General features: G+C 37.2%; 1 protein-coding gene across 1 annotated transcript in view; it reads left to right on the forward strand.

Annotated features, from left to right (window-relative positions):
- The window catches only part of caln1 (calneuron 1), a 91864-nt gene extending 81831 nt beyond the window's left edge, over positions 1 to 10033 (forward strand). Inside the window, exon 6 of the mRNA XM_073818173.1 lies at positions 8507 to 10033. Within this exon, the coding sequence (XP_073674274.1) occupies positions 8507 to 8634 (128 nt within the window). The 3' untranslated portion in view covers positions 8635 to 10033. The remainder of the gene's footprint in view (positions 1 to 8506) is intronic.
- The last annotated feature ends 9197 nt before the right edge of the window (positions 10034 to 19230 follow it).

The raw sequence follows: 19230 nt of genomic DNA on the forward strand, positions 1-19230 counted from the left end.
GACTGTCCACAAACCAACAGCAGAGAGCTTCTGTTTTTCACCTGTTGAGTTGATTAAAACAGCTGTTCCCAACGAATCAGGGTAATTAGGATGCTTTAGAACAGCTTGGACTATTTGGAATGGAATAGAATTTCGGATTTTCCCATTGACTGTGACAGTTTGCACAATTTCCACAATGATGCCTCTTGTGCACCATCTTATTATCTTTTGGGAGAAGCCTGTATCATTTCCAGTCAAAAAAAAAAAAAGACTTGCTGGTTGAATAAAAGTTTTTGCCAGGGGTATGAATAATTTCGGGCTTGACTGTATTTTTGATAAAATCTGAGAGCTTTCTGACCCTGCATAGACAATAGGGGTGGAGCCGAACCCGAATACAGTATTCGGAAAGGCACAAATAGCGTGTTTTTTACAAATACTTATTTCGAACAAATACTTAAAAAAATATTTGTATTCGGGAACAAGAAAAAAACGTTATATCAAAAAGCTGCGTTTCCTCATGAGACTGCAGTGCATGCCCGCGTGAGTGAGTGACATTCAGGAGTCGGGGGGTGGGGGGGTAAAAGAGGTGACTGACACAGGCTGCTCCACACAGCAACAGAGAAGACTCGGCTGAGCGAAAAAAGACTTCACTGCATCACTATTTTTTTCTTTTATAGATTTTTGTACCTTAACTGGGTTCCGGAGGCAGTTCATAACTTTCAGGAAGCGGAGTTTGATTGGGAGATTATTCCATTAGGGGCCATTTCACATGTAGCGTCTTTTGCGTACTCAAGTTCATTATTTCAAATGTAGACGCGCAGTATGCGCGCTCATAATGGAAGCGACGCAGTTGTGACGCTCGTTTTTTCCAGCCGCGTCCGCGCCGCATCCGAATAAAAACATCTCAACTTTTCAGAATTCCGCGAGCGCACCGCGGGTCATGTGACAAGAACCAACGAATCAGCTTCTTCCTTTCACGAAAAACATTAAAAGCTTAGCCAAGATGGAGGAACAGCCGATCATAGCTGTTACAGGGATAACAGTTTTAGTAGCAGAACAAGCGATTTTTAGTTTTGGAAACAGTATAGCTTCCCATCACTCATTATTTTTACGCCTATTTTGAATTTTACTCGAATACAAATACAAATACAAATACTTTTCCCCCCTCAACAAATACAAATACAGATACAAATACCAGCTTTGCACACCCCTACTAGACAACAATAAAACTGACATGTTCACGGCCCAGAAAGATAGTAAGGACATTGGTAAAATGGTCCATGTGACATCAGTGGTTCAACCTTAATTTCATGAAGCTATGGGAACACTGTGTGTGCAAAGAAAACAAAAATAATGACTTTATTAAACATTTTCTTCTCTCAGGCCATCCCGGATGTTTGTTTCTTTAACTGAACAGGAGAAATTTAGCATTACATTACTTGCTCACCAATAGATCCTCTGGAGTGAATGGGTGCCGTCAAAATGAGAGTAACAGCTGATAAAAACATCACAATAATCCACAGGTAATTCACCATTAAGGCGTTTTAGCTGTAAACCATTGCCTAGGCTTAAATAGGCTTTGAATCAGGAGAGACATATGCACAGATCAAGCACTGTTCATAAGCGAAAACACTGCAAAACAGCAAACAAATATATGCAAGATCACTGTTTTGTATCCAGATGAACAAAAGCCAATGGCTGAATTCAGAATAGAATACAAGCATTCTTTTGTTTCTGTCATATGATTAATAATACCTATATATCTTTATAGTATCAGCCACAATTTAAATTAGTACATTTTGTGCAACAGTAAGCATTAGAAAGAACTCTGAGGCTACTTTGTGCATTTAGTGAATAATTTCAGTGTATGGATGTTCCACGCTACTACAGTGTTAGCATTGCAGGGGTCAAGCACATCCCTTATGCCAACAGTGTAAGTCTCTGTCCTACCAGCAGTAACAGATGTCCACAGCGCAAAGGCAACACTCATCCACACCTTCTGTTGGGGCCTCTGTGTCTTTATGAATCATTCATGGTGGCACCTGGGCTGAGCTTGGGTGTTTTCACCAGACCACACACTGAGACTGTGTTAATGAATCTAGAGACACAAGCAAACCTAACTAAAACTCTGTAACTACAACTAGCCATACAACTGTCATTGAGATGAATGGGAACACTAACAGATTTAGCATTTCATTTGGTGAGGCTAGCAAAAAAGAAATGCAAAAAAGTAAAAGCAAAAAGCACTCCAATTTATCTGAAATCAGCTTTACAGCAGTATACTGTCATGCTTGTGTACTTTTTGTAAAGAGGTACACTTTTGTACACTTTAGCTTACTTTTAAAAAATATCCTGATAATTTACTCACATGGGATCCAAGATGTTCATGTCTTTCTTTCTACTCGAAAAGACATTAAGTTTTTTGAGGAAAACATTCCAGGATTCCAGGATAGTGGACTTCAATGGGGATCAACAGGTTGAAGGTCTGAATTGCAGTTTCAATGCAGCTTCAAAAGGCTCTACACAATCGAGGAATAAGAGTCTTATCTAATCAAACGAACAATCATTTTCTTAAAAAAGTTTATACTTATTAACGACAAATGATCGTCCTAGCTCGACCTCACACATTACGTAATCACATTGGAAAGGTCACGCATGACGTAGACAAAAGTACCGACTTTGTTTACAAAGCGAATGTGCAAAGAAAGTCAAATGCATTTTACAAAAAAAGGTTGGTGGAAAAAATGAGATTTTCGCCCTACCCTTTCCAACATTATTACGTAATCCTCAAAGTCGCAAACGCATATAGACCTTTCTCACAACTTCCGTATTTTGCACCAGAAATACGCAATTGCTGTGTAAACCTATTTCCGCCCCGGTATGCCGGTAACCAGTTAAACAACAAAGATGGCGCAAACATCGAGCAAGAGTTGTTGTAGCGTACCGGGCTGTTCTTGTAATGCCCAAAAGCAGCCTTATTTATCTTTCCACTCCTTCCCTGCTAACGAAGAAGTAAAACGAAAATGGGTTCAAGCTATTCGGCGGGATGAAGGACCAACTTTTTCCAATTAAAAGGGGGAGTACTCATGTCTGCAGCAGACACTTCACACCAGAGGACTACGTCTTGGGGATCGCCGTTCGCCGCTTTTGGAAATAAAATGATAACGTTTCTATACTTTCTATACTTACATCCATTCTGTAGCTAGCTGTGCAGAAATTCAGCAGAAAGAGCTGCAACAGCAGCAAGTGAACAGTACTGCAACGGCAGTAAGACGCACAGAGAACTTGTGCACTCAGTGGTCAAACCTCTAGTTTGTGAGGCTCCTCGTTTTTCCTCTGAGACGGGTAGCATCTAGCCCTCACAAAAATCTGCCCGTCTACTACATTTGATACTATGACAAGCAAACACATGAACATAAACACAGACATTGCCAGAGAAAATAAAATGTTAACTGATGATGACAGCATTCGGCTAATGTTAATATTAGGCTATCGTCGCTAGCTGTCCTCTGTACTATCCATACATTACCTTATAACCCTAGTCCTAGGTCTAAGTGGACACACTAGTAATTTGTTAGCCTGATCGCTCTCTAACGTTAGCTACGTTACTTACCTTGAAAGTTATGGTTAAACTCTTCGTGGAAAAATTTATATCCTTTATCCAATTTGTTCCTCTTTGTGACAGAGTTTTCCTCCACGACTCTTATCACGTCGGCAAAAGTTATCTTTGGCAAACCAGTGAGGGAAGTTGTGTAGACTTTTAATTTTAAATTACCCGGCTTTCTGCTGTGTTGACATTACACAGGAAGTCTGCATACCCTGCGAGTGCGTATTTCCGGTTTCTGTGAGAAAGGTCTATTGCAGAGCTACTGCAAAACGAACACTGGTGGTTATAAAGTATATAATGTTCAGTGGTGTAGTCTACGTGATACGCAGGTATACGCCGAATACCCACTAGAAAAGATAAAGGATTTGCGTATACCCACTTTAAAAAGCGCGAGGATACGTAACAACATAGTGTTGTGACATAATTTTCACACTTTCATTCATAAATTAACCACATCTGTCTTGCAAGGCGTATTGTAAAGCCATCGCTCTGCTACACAAGCAAGGAGGCAATGCGCACCTCAGATTCCTGAGTACAAACATATCTGGAAAGTTCTGTAGATTACCAGGCACATTTTGTGTCCTCATAATTCAATGCATAATAGTTCATAATATTCTGTGATGAATGAGTGTTGGTGATAGAACTGTACAAATGTTCCTGTTGATGCTGCTCCCCATAAGCCTCAGTTTTCTTTTATTGTTAATAATAGTTCCAACTCACACCCCTAAATGTGCATCGAAAATTGACAGCTCATAAAACTTGCTAAAAATAAATCACCATGTTAATAACACATAAGCAGTGTTTCAGAATGCTCTCAATTACATATAGATGCATCCTGTATGCATTAATGAGTGTGGTGGCGTTTGGGGTGTTGCTCTGGGATGGGTGAATATGGGGCTGGGAGGGAAAAATCACAGTATACTCACTACAAAAAACTGGACTACACTACTGATAATGTTTATGTTTTATTTTAGAAAATGACTGATTGTTTCTCTAGATAAGACCCTTATTGTTTGGCTGGGATAGTGTAGAGCCCTTTGAAGCTCCATTGAAACTGGAATTTGGACTTTCAACCCATTGGTTCCCACTGAGATCCACTATATGGAGTAAAATCCTGGAATGTTTTCCTCAAAAACTTTAATTTCTTTGCGACTAAAGAAAGAAAGACATGAGCATCTTGGATGACATGAGGGTGAGTAAATTACTAAAATGTTGTAATGTTGTCGGACAATTAATTCCATTATTGCAAGTAAATGAAAGTGTACTTGTTTAAAATTGGAGTGTATTAGTTAAAATTTATATGAAATGTAATTAGTGTTTTTTTTTACCCACTTGAGTACTTTATATGTGACCCTGGACCACAAAACCAGTCGTAAGTAGAAAGGGAATATTTGTTGCAATAGCCAACAATTCATTATATAGGTCAAAATTATCGATTTTATTTATGCCAAAAATCAGTAGGATATTAAATAAAGATCATGTTCCATGAAGATATTTTGTAAATTTCCTACCGTAAATATATCAAAACTTAAATTTTAATTTGTAATATGCATTGCTAAAAACTTCATTTGGACAACGATTTTCTCAATATTCAGATTTTTTTGCACCCTCAGATTCCAGATGTTCAAATAGTTGTATCTCTGCCAAATATTAAGAAGTTAGAATTTTTTGTAATTACATTTGTATTGATTCTGATTGCAATTAAGTTTATTTAAAACAAATTTTGAAAGTAATATTGGACTACACAAATAATATATTATCATATGTAATAATTAAATAATTGTATTTCTTTTAAGCGTGTCAAAAGATAAAACAATTTTTTAAAATGCACTACAAAGTGCACTTTCGCAAAGTAGGCCTACTTAAAAGTGTGTTAAAGGGGTCATCGGATGCAAAACTAACTTTTACATGTTGTTTGAACATTAATGTGTGTTAGCAGTTTGTGTACACAACCACCCTACACTGATAAAAATCCACCCAGTGGTGTTTTTTTAATCTTTAAAAGTAATATCCCCTTTTTAAAATCAGGTCATTCTCAGCTTCTTGTCGTTGTGACGAAACACAGTTGATTTGACATGAGCCTTGCCCTCAACGAGCTGAAACAGTCCAACTCTGATTGCCATTTTGTGACTCAGGTGCAGAGGAAGACAAGAATGTCTCTGTTTGAGCGATTGAGGTGTTCTGTTGTTGGATGTAATAATGAACATAGCAGTCGTCATTTACTCCCGACATCTGAGCCACTGAAGACACAGAGGATAACGTTACTTTCGTTTTTAAAATAAAAGCACCAATTCCCATCTACATATGCCTCTATGTTTGTGCAAATCGTTCCTGATGCAGCTTCCCCCACAGCAGAATTGAGTATAAGGGTTTTTTATGCATCTTTGCAAATGGCCTTTCTTTATAATGTGCTTGTTGACAAGTTTCTAAATGCGGCAAAACGCTGCTAAATGCGGCTAAAGTAAACATCACGTCCCAGGCAGAGAGGGGCGGGGCGAGCAGAGCTCATTTGCATTTAAAGGGCCATACAATAATATGAGTTGATGTTTTGCAGAGCTGATTTTGACAAGGTAAAAGGGTGTTTTTTTATAGTACTATTGAGAATTTTTAACCAAAGTATATTATATACTTTTCATTAAGACCCTAAAGAATCATATGAACTTGTGGAAAATGGGCATCCGATGACCTCTTTAAGAAAGAGTCATAAAATTTAATGCAACACAACTGAGACGTTAAAGGTAGTAAGAACATTGTTTCAAATGCGTTGTGGTACTCACATGACACGATGTGTGTCGAAAACTGACACCGAAGAGAAGAAATTGTTGAATAAAGTCGTTACTTTTATTTTCTTTGCACATAAAAAAGATCCTCGTAGCATCATAACATTACGGTTGAACCACTGATGCCACATAGACTATTTTAACAATGTCTTTACTACTTTTCTGGGTCTTGAACATGTGGTCTGAAAGCTTTGGATCAACATGAGGGTGAATGATTAATGTCAGAATTTTCATTTTTGAGTGAACTGTCCCTTTAGGTGTGTTAGGTGAAAGTGTATTCTCTATAGTATACTTATAGAGCAGGGGTGTTCAACCCTGTTCCTGGAGATCTACCTTCCTGCAGAATTTTTTTCCAACCCTGATCAAACATACCTGTTTGTAGTTATCAAGTGCTCCTTCAAATCCTAATTAGTTGTTTCAGGTGTGTTTGATCAGGGTTGGAGCTGAACTCTGAAGAAAAGTAGATCTCCAGGAACATGGTTGAACATCCCTGCTCTATAAGTACACTAAAATGGCCTTCAACAATATCTAATATTATCTGCAAATGCAGTTTTTCAAAAAAAAAACTTACTTTTGAAGTAAACTACAAGTGGACTTCTTTTTCCCAAGGGGGCTGCAGTGCTGTCGGGGCTTTTTGAAGTTCAAAACACGCTGAGCACGCTGCGAGACATTTTATCTTGACTTTTATCTGCTGCCATTTGGAAAGCCGAGAGCAGGGCAAAAACGAAAGTTCTCCTTAGCAACACACGCTCAGGCTGAAGAGTCGCTATGTTTGCTCATTACCGCGCATCCTCTCTGCCGTAACCAGGATGGAGATTGGCTGCAGGGGGCGGGACTTGCAGACTAGCACTCTGTGCCGGAAGGAGGATTGGAGCGGAAAATGATATCATGGGGTGAGGCTGGCACACAATCTGTCTCACTGTGTGTTCCCAGAAGGTCCTAATAACCAGCTCTATTCTCAGCCCAGACCCCACCGTCACCCCAGAAGCTGCCACATGTGCTCAGGTGAACCTCGAGCCTGTTGGCGAAAAACACCTCCACCTCGCAGCTGCGCAAGAAACGCTGCTTTATTTAGACAGGTCAGATTGGCAGATGAAAGGCGGCCGGCTAGAATGCAAATCGACACCTACTCATTCAGTTCACAAGTAGATTAGAATATACGGTGCCTTGCAAAAGTATTCATACCCCTTAATTTTTTTCACATTTTGTTTTTTTGCAGCATTATGTTAAACTGCTTTAAATTACTTTTTTTCCACATCAATCTACATCTCATACACCATAATGACAAAGCACAAAATAGGTTTGTAACAACTTTGAAAATTTATTAGAAATAAAAAACTGAAAAGATCCCGTTGCATAAGTATTCATACCCTTTTCTGGGACACTCGAAATTTAGCTCAGGAGCATTCATATTGCTTCTAGATGTTACTACACTTCGAGTGGAGTTAAACTGTGGCAATTTCATTTGAATGAGTATGATTTAGAAAGGCACACACCTCTAAGAAAAGGTCTAACAGCTGAAAATGCATATCAGAGCAAAAACCAAGTCCTGAGGTCAAGTTAACTGCCTGTAGCGCTCAGTGACAGACTTGCGTTAAGGCAATGATCTAGGGAAGAGTTTAGAAAAAAATCTGCTGAATTGAATGTTCACAGAAGCATGTAGCCTCCATTATCCATAATGGAAGACGATTGGAACAACTAGGACTCTAGAAAATGTCTGCCAGCCCCCATCCAAGCTGACAGAGCTTGAGAGGTGAAAAGGTGAGGCAAAGAATGGCAGATAATTGCCAAATGCAGATGTGCAAAGCTTGTCACATCATACCCAAAAAGACTTGAGGCTGTAAAGGTGCTTCAACTATGTACTGAGTTAAGAGTATGAATACTTATGCAATGCACTTATTTCAGTGTTTTATTTTTAATAAATTTGTAAAATTTGCAAATCTGGTTTTTGCTTTGTCATTATTATGGTGTATGGAGTGTAAATTGGTGTGGGGAAAAGCTAATTTAAAGCAGTTTAACATAATGCTGCAACAAAACAAAATGTGAAAAAAATTAAGGGGTATGAATACTTTTGCAAGGCTCTGTATGCTTATTGCTTGCTTGTGTTCCTCAGACTAAATCGCTGTTTTTGTCATTGCAGTTCATCCCAAAAAGAAGAATCGGCAGACGTGTGTGCGCAAGAGCCTGATATGCGCGTTCGCCATGGCCTTCATCATCAGCGTCATGCTTATCGCGGCCAATCAGATGCTGCGCAACGGCATGGAGTAGCGACACCACTGTGAACGGGGCGGAGCCTGCATGTGCATGCCTGTCGATGAAGTTGTCGAAACTCTAGGAACAAAACCAAACACCTCACTACTGAAAAGAGGAGCTTTTTATTATTTTTTTATTTGTATCCTTACTTTTCCACACGGACCAAGCGACACAGGAAGCGTACGGCGAGCCAAGCCAGCATGTTACAAGGGGCCTCGTCTCTCAGGCAGGGACTTTAAAGGGCTGACTTTCTGCTTTTCGTGCCACCTCTGTTCCCTAATGCAATAACACGCAGGAGTTCATAAGCCGTCGCCGTCTCCTCCGTGGCTTCGGATATTTCAGCAGGGATCCGCTGATAAGCTTCTGCTGGGTTCGGGCCTGCTGTCGGTGTAGGAAGGCAAAAAGTAATTGGCAACTCATTACACCTTTGTGGAGGGAGAGTTACAGCATCCACTCCGGAGACTATTTATGTCTGCTCTTGCCAGAGTGCTTTTCTGGCTCAGGGGATGGTGGGAGGCCGGGGAAGGAGCGCTCGTTGTAGTCCATAATTAAATCCATAGTCGTCAGCTCCAAAAATCCATGAGCCTGACTCATAGTTTTAATCATTCCGAATGTGTTCTGCTCTTCGATTGTGCGATCTTCCTGTGTCTAATGCTTTTCTGAAGTGCTTTGTAATGAGCATGCCCACGCAAAGTATTGAAACACAACCGAAAGTTGTGCAGATTTTCACAGAATTCAAACTGCCGTCATTCATAAGTTCTGTTTCCATATTTGTTCTAACATCGTTTTGTTCAACTGGCGCTAGAAACAGGTTTGATTCCCAGGAAATGCACATATTCATTTAAAAAATGTGCATTTTGAATGCTTTTTAGGTTGTTTTGGATAAAATCTGGTGCCTCATTTATAAAACTTTCTTACGCACTGATTTGATCTTAGAGTGTTCGTACGATCAAATCCACGTCAAAGTACAGATTTATAAAAACCGTCTTTGACGTGGAAAAGTACTTATCTCCACGTCAGATTCCAGTTTGGCGTACGACCGTTTCCTTGTGGTAATGCCTGGTATTGCAGATAGTTCAGCCTCACTATAATTTGATTTCTTGCGCTCCTTTTTACTTGCCATTGTCACAGAGTTTTTGCTTTAGGAATGAGCTCATTTTATATGTTAATTAATTAAGCAGTGGCGTTTCGACGGCGGAACATTCAGCTGCACACAATTCCACGATCATTTGTGATTTATAACCGAATGACTGGCGTACGCATGGATTTCGTGGTACGTTCGTTTTCTCTGAATCGCTCTTACGATCAAATCAGAAAAGTTCTTAGATAAAATCAAGGATGGTTTCTACGCAAGTCTTTATAAATGAGGCCCCTGGAGTGCTTACGCCGAAACCTAGAAGACTAATTTGCCATGGGTTCCCTCAAGTTTTTCCTATGTTTTTTTTATAATGTTTTTTTTTTTTTCAATTTATGAGTAAAACAGACAATGAGTAACACAACACACACCCATACTGAAACGATAATTTTGAAGCAGTTATGCTTGTTTTTAAAAACACATGTTTGTAACTACATAGTAACTACAAAGTATCTATGTAGTAACTACTTACGAAGAATGTTTTGGGTGTGTGCAGTTTACGTTATGCTTACCACAGACCTTTTTTTACTCCAAAAAAAAGTTTGTGTATACATAACCTATATGTATTTATACAGTTGAGGTCAAAAGTGTACGTACACCATGCAGAATCTGGTAAATGTTAATTATTTGACAAATAATAGATACAAAATGTATGTTATTTTTTATTTAGTACTGACCTGAACAAGATATTTCACATAAAAGACATTTACATATAGTCCACAAGAGAAAATAATAGTTAAATTTTGTAATAATTACCCCGTTCAAAAGTTTTCATACACTTGATTCTTAATACTGTGTTGTTACCTGAATGATCCACAGCTGTGATTTTTGCTTAGTGTTAGTTGTTCATGAGTCCCTAGTTTGTCCTGAACAGTTAAACTGCCTTCTGTTCTTCAGAAAAATCCTTCAGATCCAACAAATTCTTTGGTTTTTCAGCATTTGTGTGTATTTGAACCCTTTCCGACAATGACTGTATGATTTTGAGATCCATCTTTTCACACTGAGGACAACTGAGGGACTCATATGCAACTATTACAGAAGGTTCAAATGCTCACTGATGCTCCAGAAGGAAAAACGATGCATTAAGAGCCAGAGGGTGAAAACTTTTGAACAGTATGAAGATGTGTAAATTTTTCTAATTTTGCCTAAATGTCATATTTTTTCATTTAGTACTGCCCTTCAGAAGCTACAGAAGATACTTACAAGTTTCCCAGAAGACAAAATAAATGCAATTTACCCTGATCTTCAAACTCAAAAAGTTTTCACCCCCAGGCTCTTAATGCATTGTGTTTCCTTCTGGAGCATCAGTGATAGTTCTTCTGTAATAGTTGCATATGAGTCCCTCAGTTGTCCTCAGTGTGAAAAGATGGATACCAAAATCATAAAGTTGGAAAAAGTTGAAAAGAGTTCAAATACACAAAAATGCTGAAAAACCACAGAATTTGTGGGACCTGAAGGATTTTTCTGAAGACAAACAAGGGGCTCATGAACAACTATCACTAAACAAAAAAGAAAAGAAAAAAACAGCTGTGGATCATTCAGGTAACAACACGGTATCAAGAATAAAGTGTATGTAAACTTTTGAACACGGTCATTTTTATAAATTCAACTATTATTTTCTCTTGTGAACTATATGTAAACGTCTTTTATGTGAAATTTCTTATTCAGGTCAGTAATAAATAAAAAATAACATGCATTTTGTATGATCCCTTTTATTTTGGTAAATAAATTAACATTTTGCAGATTCTACAAGGTGTATGTAAACTTTTGATCTCAACTGTAAATATACACACACACGTGTTAATATTTAAGAAATAAATGTAAAGTTTTTTGTTTATTTACCAATAAAAGTATATTAAAGAATTATATAAATAATGATATATTTTATTAAATATTTGAACACAATTCTTACACAATTGAATAACCTTTTAAAAATGAAAGTATTTTTATTTATTTTATAAGTTCTAGAGAATGGAAAATAACAAGACACTGATAAAAATGAGCAAAAGAAGTAAGTTTATCTGAGAAGATATATTTTAAAATATTAAAATGTTATATTTTAAATAGTTTTTTTAATCGATTGACAGCACTAATTCATTGCACAGTATTCCTTTTTTCAAAAATAAATCACAATTAATCGTGATTAATCCCATCTAACACCTAAAGTTTTTAAATATAGTTTTTTTTTTTCTCGCATGAAGACAGTTTACTGTTAATATCTGTTTATTGGCATTTTTTATGACTCAAGGTTAGTATTACTGATACCAATACTACTGATGTCTCTATGAAATTTTCTTTTTTTTTATTTTGACAGCACTATTTTTTATAAAATTATATATGTAAGGGATAATGTACAGGCAGCCGGTAGTAATCGCAGAAATAAGCCCCGACAGTGTGATCAGGACCCGACGCCAAGCGGAGGCTTATTACACGGCTACTTGCCACATAAGGAAAAAAACTGGACATGAATATGAATTTGAAACCTTTTATTGGCATATTTGTTTTAAATTAACATTTTTATCCTTCCGCCAAACGATATAGTACCACGTGACTAACATTCAAACTATGTACGTTAGTAAGACAATTTAAATAGATTAATGTCGAAATTTTCCATTGTTAATTGTGGTTGTCCAGTGTTTGTCACAAGATGGCGCCAAACGGTAATCTTTGTTGGCACGGAGGGATTTTAAACATACAAGTAGTACCGGCCATAGATATATATAGAATGACTAGATGTGTTATGTCGAGGTCTAGAGCGTCCGCACAGGTCGGCCATCTTACCACAGGCTGGCTTTCTGGCGTAATCAGTCGACCCTGAGGTAAACGGAGGTAAGATAAGTGACCTGCACAAACGTTAATACTCTTATCTCACTGCAATCTTGATGGATTTACAAACTGTTTGTTTTCTTACAAACATTATTAACGTGGTTATAATTCTGGATGCTTGAAGATGTTGAAATCGCAGCTTTTCTCCTCAAAAAAACAAAACAAAAAACGACTTAATCATGCAGTTTAGTTGTGTAACGTTATCACGGCTAGCTAACTGTTAGGTAACTTATCCTGAGGTAAAGTTAAGGTGAGTGATCTGCACAATTGTTAATAACATTACTTTTAACTCGCTGAAATCTTGACAGATTTACAAGCTTTGTTTTCTTACAAACGTTATTAACGTGGTTACAATTCTGGTGCTAATGCTTGAACATGTTGAAATTGCATCTTTTCTCCTCAAAAAACTGACCTTATCGTGCAGTTTAGTTGTGTATTACGTCTAGCTAGGCTACAAGCTACCCAGTAATTTGGGGCGAGGCAGAATTACGCTTTCTTTTCAATATAATACACACATTATAAACATGATTTAACTGAATTTACACAGCTGAATTACTGAAGTTATAGTAATGCTAACCCACTCTATTTCTTCCCCTCTTAACCTCACTTGTGAGGTAAACCTTTTCCAGTCATCAGCCATCCTTGTTTTTGATGTCCCACTGGCCCTCATCGCACCTGAAGTCCCAACCCAACGACTGCCCTACCATCTCTTGTTGCTGTCCCCTTGTCCAGACTTCCTGGCCTGCACAGCCTAGCGACCCACAACCTGCCAACCTATTCACTTGTCACTTCATCATCACTTATCAGGCCCAGCCAGATGAGGAACGGAACCAGCACCACTGGGACACCTTAGTTAATTTGCTAAATTTTTTAATGAAAATGTAAAAAAAAAAAAAAAAACCCTGAAAGTTAGGTATGTTTTGGTGCGGGGATGCTGGTTTTAGCTGGTTTATGCTGGTCCTTTGCTGGTTTATGCTGGTCCTTGACCAGCAACATGGCAGCATAAACCAGCAAAGGACCAGCATAAACCAGCATCCCAGCACCAAAACATACCTAACCAGCATATGCTGTTTTTTCAGCAGGGCTAACACCTCTGTCCAAACATTGATTTTAATAAATCTTCAAAAATCTTTGAAAAGTGCCTTTATAATGTTTAAAAAACTGGTTTACTACCATTTCATGTGTAAAAATAATTTTATTAACAATTTGGAAATATGGACTTTAGTTCTTTGTGCTGTGTCATAAGCCTTTTTCACAAAAATCGGAAATTACCTCAGCGCAGAGTTAAGTCAGTTTCGCTACAGGTCTGCGCCTATTATATTAATATGCTCTTGTCTCAAATAATGCCTTTTACCTTTTCTGTTTTCCAAGTTGTTGTTATATAATCAACAAAGAAACAACATTTTTACTTGTTTGTGATTTATATGGTCACTCGGACCGCTGACTCCTCAATATTATATGCGCAACAGCGCAAGCTATAGTTTCTATATTCCTAAACTCAATACAGCAATGTAATCCAGATCCAAATGGAATAAAGCCATTAATTGGAGTATTGTCTTGTTTAGTATTATATTATTTTATAATGTATATCCCTGGGCACATTATGCAATGTACATTTACACCGTAAAATGAATAATGCAAAGCAAGTAGAAAATACAAAATTACTTTAATAATAATAACAACATTAATAATTGTGAAAAAAAACTGACGTGAAGACTCATAATGCACAGCCAGCACCAAATAGACAGAACGGCAAAACTCAAAACTGTACTGTCTGTATTATAAGTGCTATCATTGATAATTAAATAAACAGTATTTGTGATGACCAGAAGCTGACACAAAGTTTTTGAAAAAATGTTTGCTATTTTTAGAGTAAAACCCCGGTATATATATCATAGTACCATACTATCTATTTTGTAAAAATAGACTTAGATTCCCGAATTTACGTATGTTAAGTACGGCCGCTGCTGTCACCGGAAAAACTTTTACCCTGCGAGCACCAATCCTGAAGCCAGAAACACGGAAGTGTGAAAAAGGCTAATTGTCATCACTGTACAAGGTGGGGATTTCAACATGCAGCGTTTCTTGATGTATATTAAGGGAAATCTTGTAGACTTAGTCCACCTATTCTAGAACATTATTCTATTTTTTAGAACATAAGATAATTATTAAAAAGTATTCAGTGTCATAACTACATATTTGACGTTTATAATAAATCAAACCATTTGAAAATCTATTAAAAATTGAGCACGTTATGGCTATTTAAAAATGACATGTTTTACTATCAACACAATATATTGGGTGAGCGAGCAGCCTGTGGTAAGATGGCCGCCATATGCGGACGTTCGACTCCGTTGGCCAGCAACGCAGACGAGACATCTAGTCATTCTATATATATATCTATGGTACCGGCTATGCGTTATTACTTTGGAGCGGTGATTATTTGAAAAGAACGAACCTGCAAATGTCTCAACTGACCAATCAGAATCGAGCATTCCAAAGAGCCGTGTAATAAATATATATATTGTAATATCATTATATTAATAATATATAGCTATAGAATTGCATAATATTCATAAACTTTAAGATATATATCTTAATATATTATCTCTCACAAATATTATTCTTGGGTAAATTTATCTGGTTTTCCATTACAAATAAACAACTAAAACAACAAAACACTGATAATATTTCAGCTAATTTGAGCTACTATTAAAACTGTAATACTCTCAGGTCTGTTTAACACATTCAACCATATTGAAACCCATTCCAGATCTTCTCAAATCTGACACAATTAGAGCTGAAAATGTCTGAAAAAGCTCCATCTGGGCCTAATATGAAAAGAACAAGATGTTTTTGCTTGGGTTTTACAGTACTTCAAGACACTTAATGTGGCTAAATGGTACTTTGTGGCCAGTTATCGCTGTTCGTAAGAGTTATACCTGTTGAGATACACATTTTCAGCATTTCTGAAAGGTTTACGATGGCTCTCAGATTTATGTTAGCGGATGAGGTTGGGTTGTTTAGCACTGCTTTACTCCCATCAACCATATGCCCCAAACCTGCTAGAAAAATCTTTCATTTGCTTTCTTTCTATTACGCCAGTCTTCTTTTTTTCCTTTGTTACCATCGTCACGTTTATGGTTATGGTACGTTATTGCATCTCATTTCTCTGTCTGCATTAAAGCCACCGTAGCATTGTTGATGTTTCAATGGATGTATGTAATGAAGATGCTTCACGTCTTCAATACTGGGATTGTAAAAAGAAAAAGAATGACACTGGAAGATGATCGTATCGTCACATAGACGCGATGGCTAAAACTCTGTGCCTGATGCAGTTCTTCTCTTTGTGTTTCATGAATGTCTCCTCTGAACACCTGTAGGAAACGCACTGGTATATGTTCTCCACCATGTTTCCCGAGGTCTGCTTCTACTTTATTATGCATGTGATTGAGCAGAACTCTGTAAATACAGCTTTACATGTGTGTTTTTTGTTTGTGCATGAGTTTAAAACAGTACATTCTGCACAGATCGTGTCAGGGCTACTGAGGGGGCGGCTGAAATCAATACGTGTCTGCCAGCTCTCCGTTCTCCCCCGAGACCCCTGACTAAAGCCATATTGGTCTGCACAGGTGTCCTGAAGAGAATAAAGGTGCATACACTGAAATTATAAAGGTATAATGTTAGTCCAACCCCTTTTTCTCACTCAAATGTCGATCCGTGTGCGGTTGGAACGAGTTTATTCTGATACAATGGCGACACCTGGTGGTTGATATGATTAATATATTCGCTGTGTTTGTCCTCATACTGTCCTTGTCTGATCCAGAATGTAACGTTAGCTTGTAGCATTTAACTAAAGATCTGGATGGGTTGATAAAATGAAATATGCTATGTGTTTAGAATATTTTGATCTCCACAACTGTGTGGTGAATGTGAAAAAATGATACATGAATTGTGTTTTGGGACTGGATGGGATTTTAGAAATGATGGAATGTTATACTAATATACACAGTCAATTATTTCAGTTTGCCATTATGTTGTAAAATGGCCTTTTAAATAATTAGAACTGAAAAATATCCCATGAAATCATTCTGAACAGTGTATAAATTGATTCTGTATTTAAAGTGGATTGTATTTCGAATGAAGACTTTAGGGTTTGGATAACAAGGGCGGTGTGGTACAGTATGGTACAATAAAATGAATTGTAAAAATGTAAATAACCACATTTACAGTTATTCACTTAATATAGATCTGTACACTTTGCATGCAGAATATTTAGCTATGTAGTTGAGACTAGCTTGTTGCAAGCTGCCCATAGATGATTTTAATATGTATTCAAATATGTACAGGACAAATGCATAGAGTTTATGCAATAAAGCCTTTTTGTAATATTTGTGTTGTCTTTTCTGTTTCCTGAGAACAACATATAGTACACTCTTAAAAATAAAGGTGCTTTACGATGCCATAGAAGAACCTTTTCTGTCTAAATGGTTCCATAAAGAACCTTTAACATCTGAAGAAAAGGTTCTTTGTGCGAAAGAAGGTTCTTTAGATTATTAAAAGGTAAGAAAGAGATGGTTCTTTAAAGAACCTTTGACTGAATGGTTCTTTGTGGAACCAAAAATGGTTCTTCTATAGTAACGCTTGAAGAACCCTTTAAAGCACCTTTATTTTTAAGAGTGTAAGACATATCACACTGTGTAATACTATTTTGTTACTTTGCAAAAACAAACGGTCTTCTGTTGTGGGTGCGTAAACTAAAGGGATAAAAATTGCCCCATGATTTACTCACCCTCAAGCCATCTTTGAAGCTTTATAAGGCAGTGGCTATTTACATTAAGTGGAATATTTTCTTAGAGATAGATGCTGTTTACACACAGTGCTAGTGTGGCAGAGGCTATTTACACTGCTAAGTGTGGAACTTGTGTAAATAGCCTCTGCCAACAAAGCTGGTTATTTGCACTTAGTGTAAATATAGACACTCTGGCTTTGACATGGCAGCGAATGGGTGTCAAGATTTTGAAGCCCAAAAAATCTGTCCATCATCATAAAAAATGCGTCCATCATCATAAAAAGTGCTCCACACGGCTCCGGGCGGTTAATAAAGGCCTTCTGAAATAAATCGATGCGTTTGTGTAAGAAAAATATGAATAGAAACTGATTTAAGCAAAATTTTACATAGTTACTTTAGTATTTACAGAATATCACACAAGCGAAATCGACTTTGTTCAACACGATTCTTCCATTCAATTTGAGTACTTGATTTTAAAAAATCTTCTGTTTGTGTTCAGTAAACGGCAAGAATACTGGAAGTGACGCATTCTATGGACGAGAATCCATGAATTGCATTATTAAACAATTTTCCAAGGCTGCATGATATATTAAACCCATTTAAAAATCATAAAAAAGGCAGAATGCTATTGTCAATTCACAAACGCTGAGATTTAATTAAACATATGCAATGCAGGTTTAGTATATGCGCTTTGTGTAGGTTATGCGCGTGCGTCTCAGAGAGTAGTAAATGCTGCTCCGCACAAACTGTTATCATTTACATGTACGTTTATAAATTTTGACATCTATATATTTAAGAAATTACAGTGTTTTGGGGGTGTTTTCAGCCGGTGGACCAGGGAACCTAATGACAGTAAACGGCACCATAAAAAAGGAGCAATACATCAAAATTCTCAACAACAACATCAGGCAGTCGGCAGAGAAACTTGGCCTTGGGCATCAGTGGACATTTCAGCACGACAGCGACCCAAAACACACAGCAAAAGTGGTGAAGAAATGGTTAGCAGACAAAAACATTAAGGTTTTGCAGTGGCCCAGCCAGTCCTGACTTAAATCCAATTGAGAATTTTTTTTTTCATTTAAGAAATTACAGTGGCTTATTTTAATCGCCAGAAAATGGCCAAATATTAAATATTAAGTGGACATTTGATTTAAATGTTAATATTAAACAAGGATTAGATTGTGCAGTAAAGTGTAAAAACCTTGTTAGGCCGTTGGTGCCCTCTGCAGGCATTTGTTATAATGTGTGATGTACGTTAGCTCTACTGTTTATAATACCTTAACAGTTTTGTTCATATGATTACTCACTTTTGGTACTTTAAACAAATTATTATTAGACAATGTTTTTTTTTTCTTGGAAATATATCTGAAAAAACATGGCCGTCTTATACACAGGGTCTAGACTTTGACATGCCAATAATACACCCACAACAATAGATAATAGTGTGCCAAGAAATAGGTAATGTAATGTGTGTTGTGAAATTAGAACATCACGAGTGAAAACAAACGAAAAAGTAAAGCTTACAGCGGCATGAGTCGTGACTGTCATGTTAGCCTGATGGGACCAAACTTCATCTGTAAGTGATTTTAAAATGTAAAACAGTACCCAGATTTGAAGACCACAGATCCAAGGAGACCAAGATTTAATTTCTACTGTTAATGCAATGAGATGGATATAGCCTAATTGTTATATAATTCAGATGGGCTACCTGTTAGTTTTATGGTATATCAAAAAGTGTCGATTTTAAATGTGATTGTTGGTACATGCTACCAATATTTACCATACTTTCAAAACAAAAAATAAAACTGATAAAATATGCGATATGAAAAAAACTTTAGAAAAAAAAAGTTTTTTCTTA

Source organism: Garra rufa, chromosome 14 (genome assembly GCF_049309525.1).
Source record: "Garra rufa chromosome 14, GarRuf1.0, whole genome shotgun sequence".
Classification (NCBI taxonomy): domain Eukaryota; kingdom Metazoa; phylum Chordata; class Actinopteri; order Cypriniformes; family Cyprinidae; genus Garra; species Garra rufa.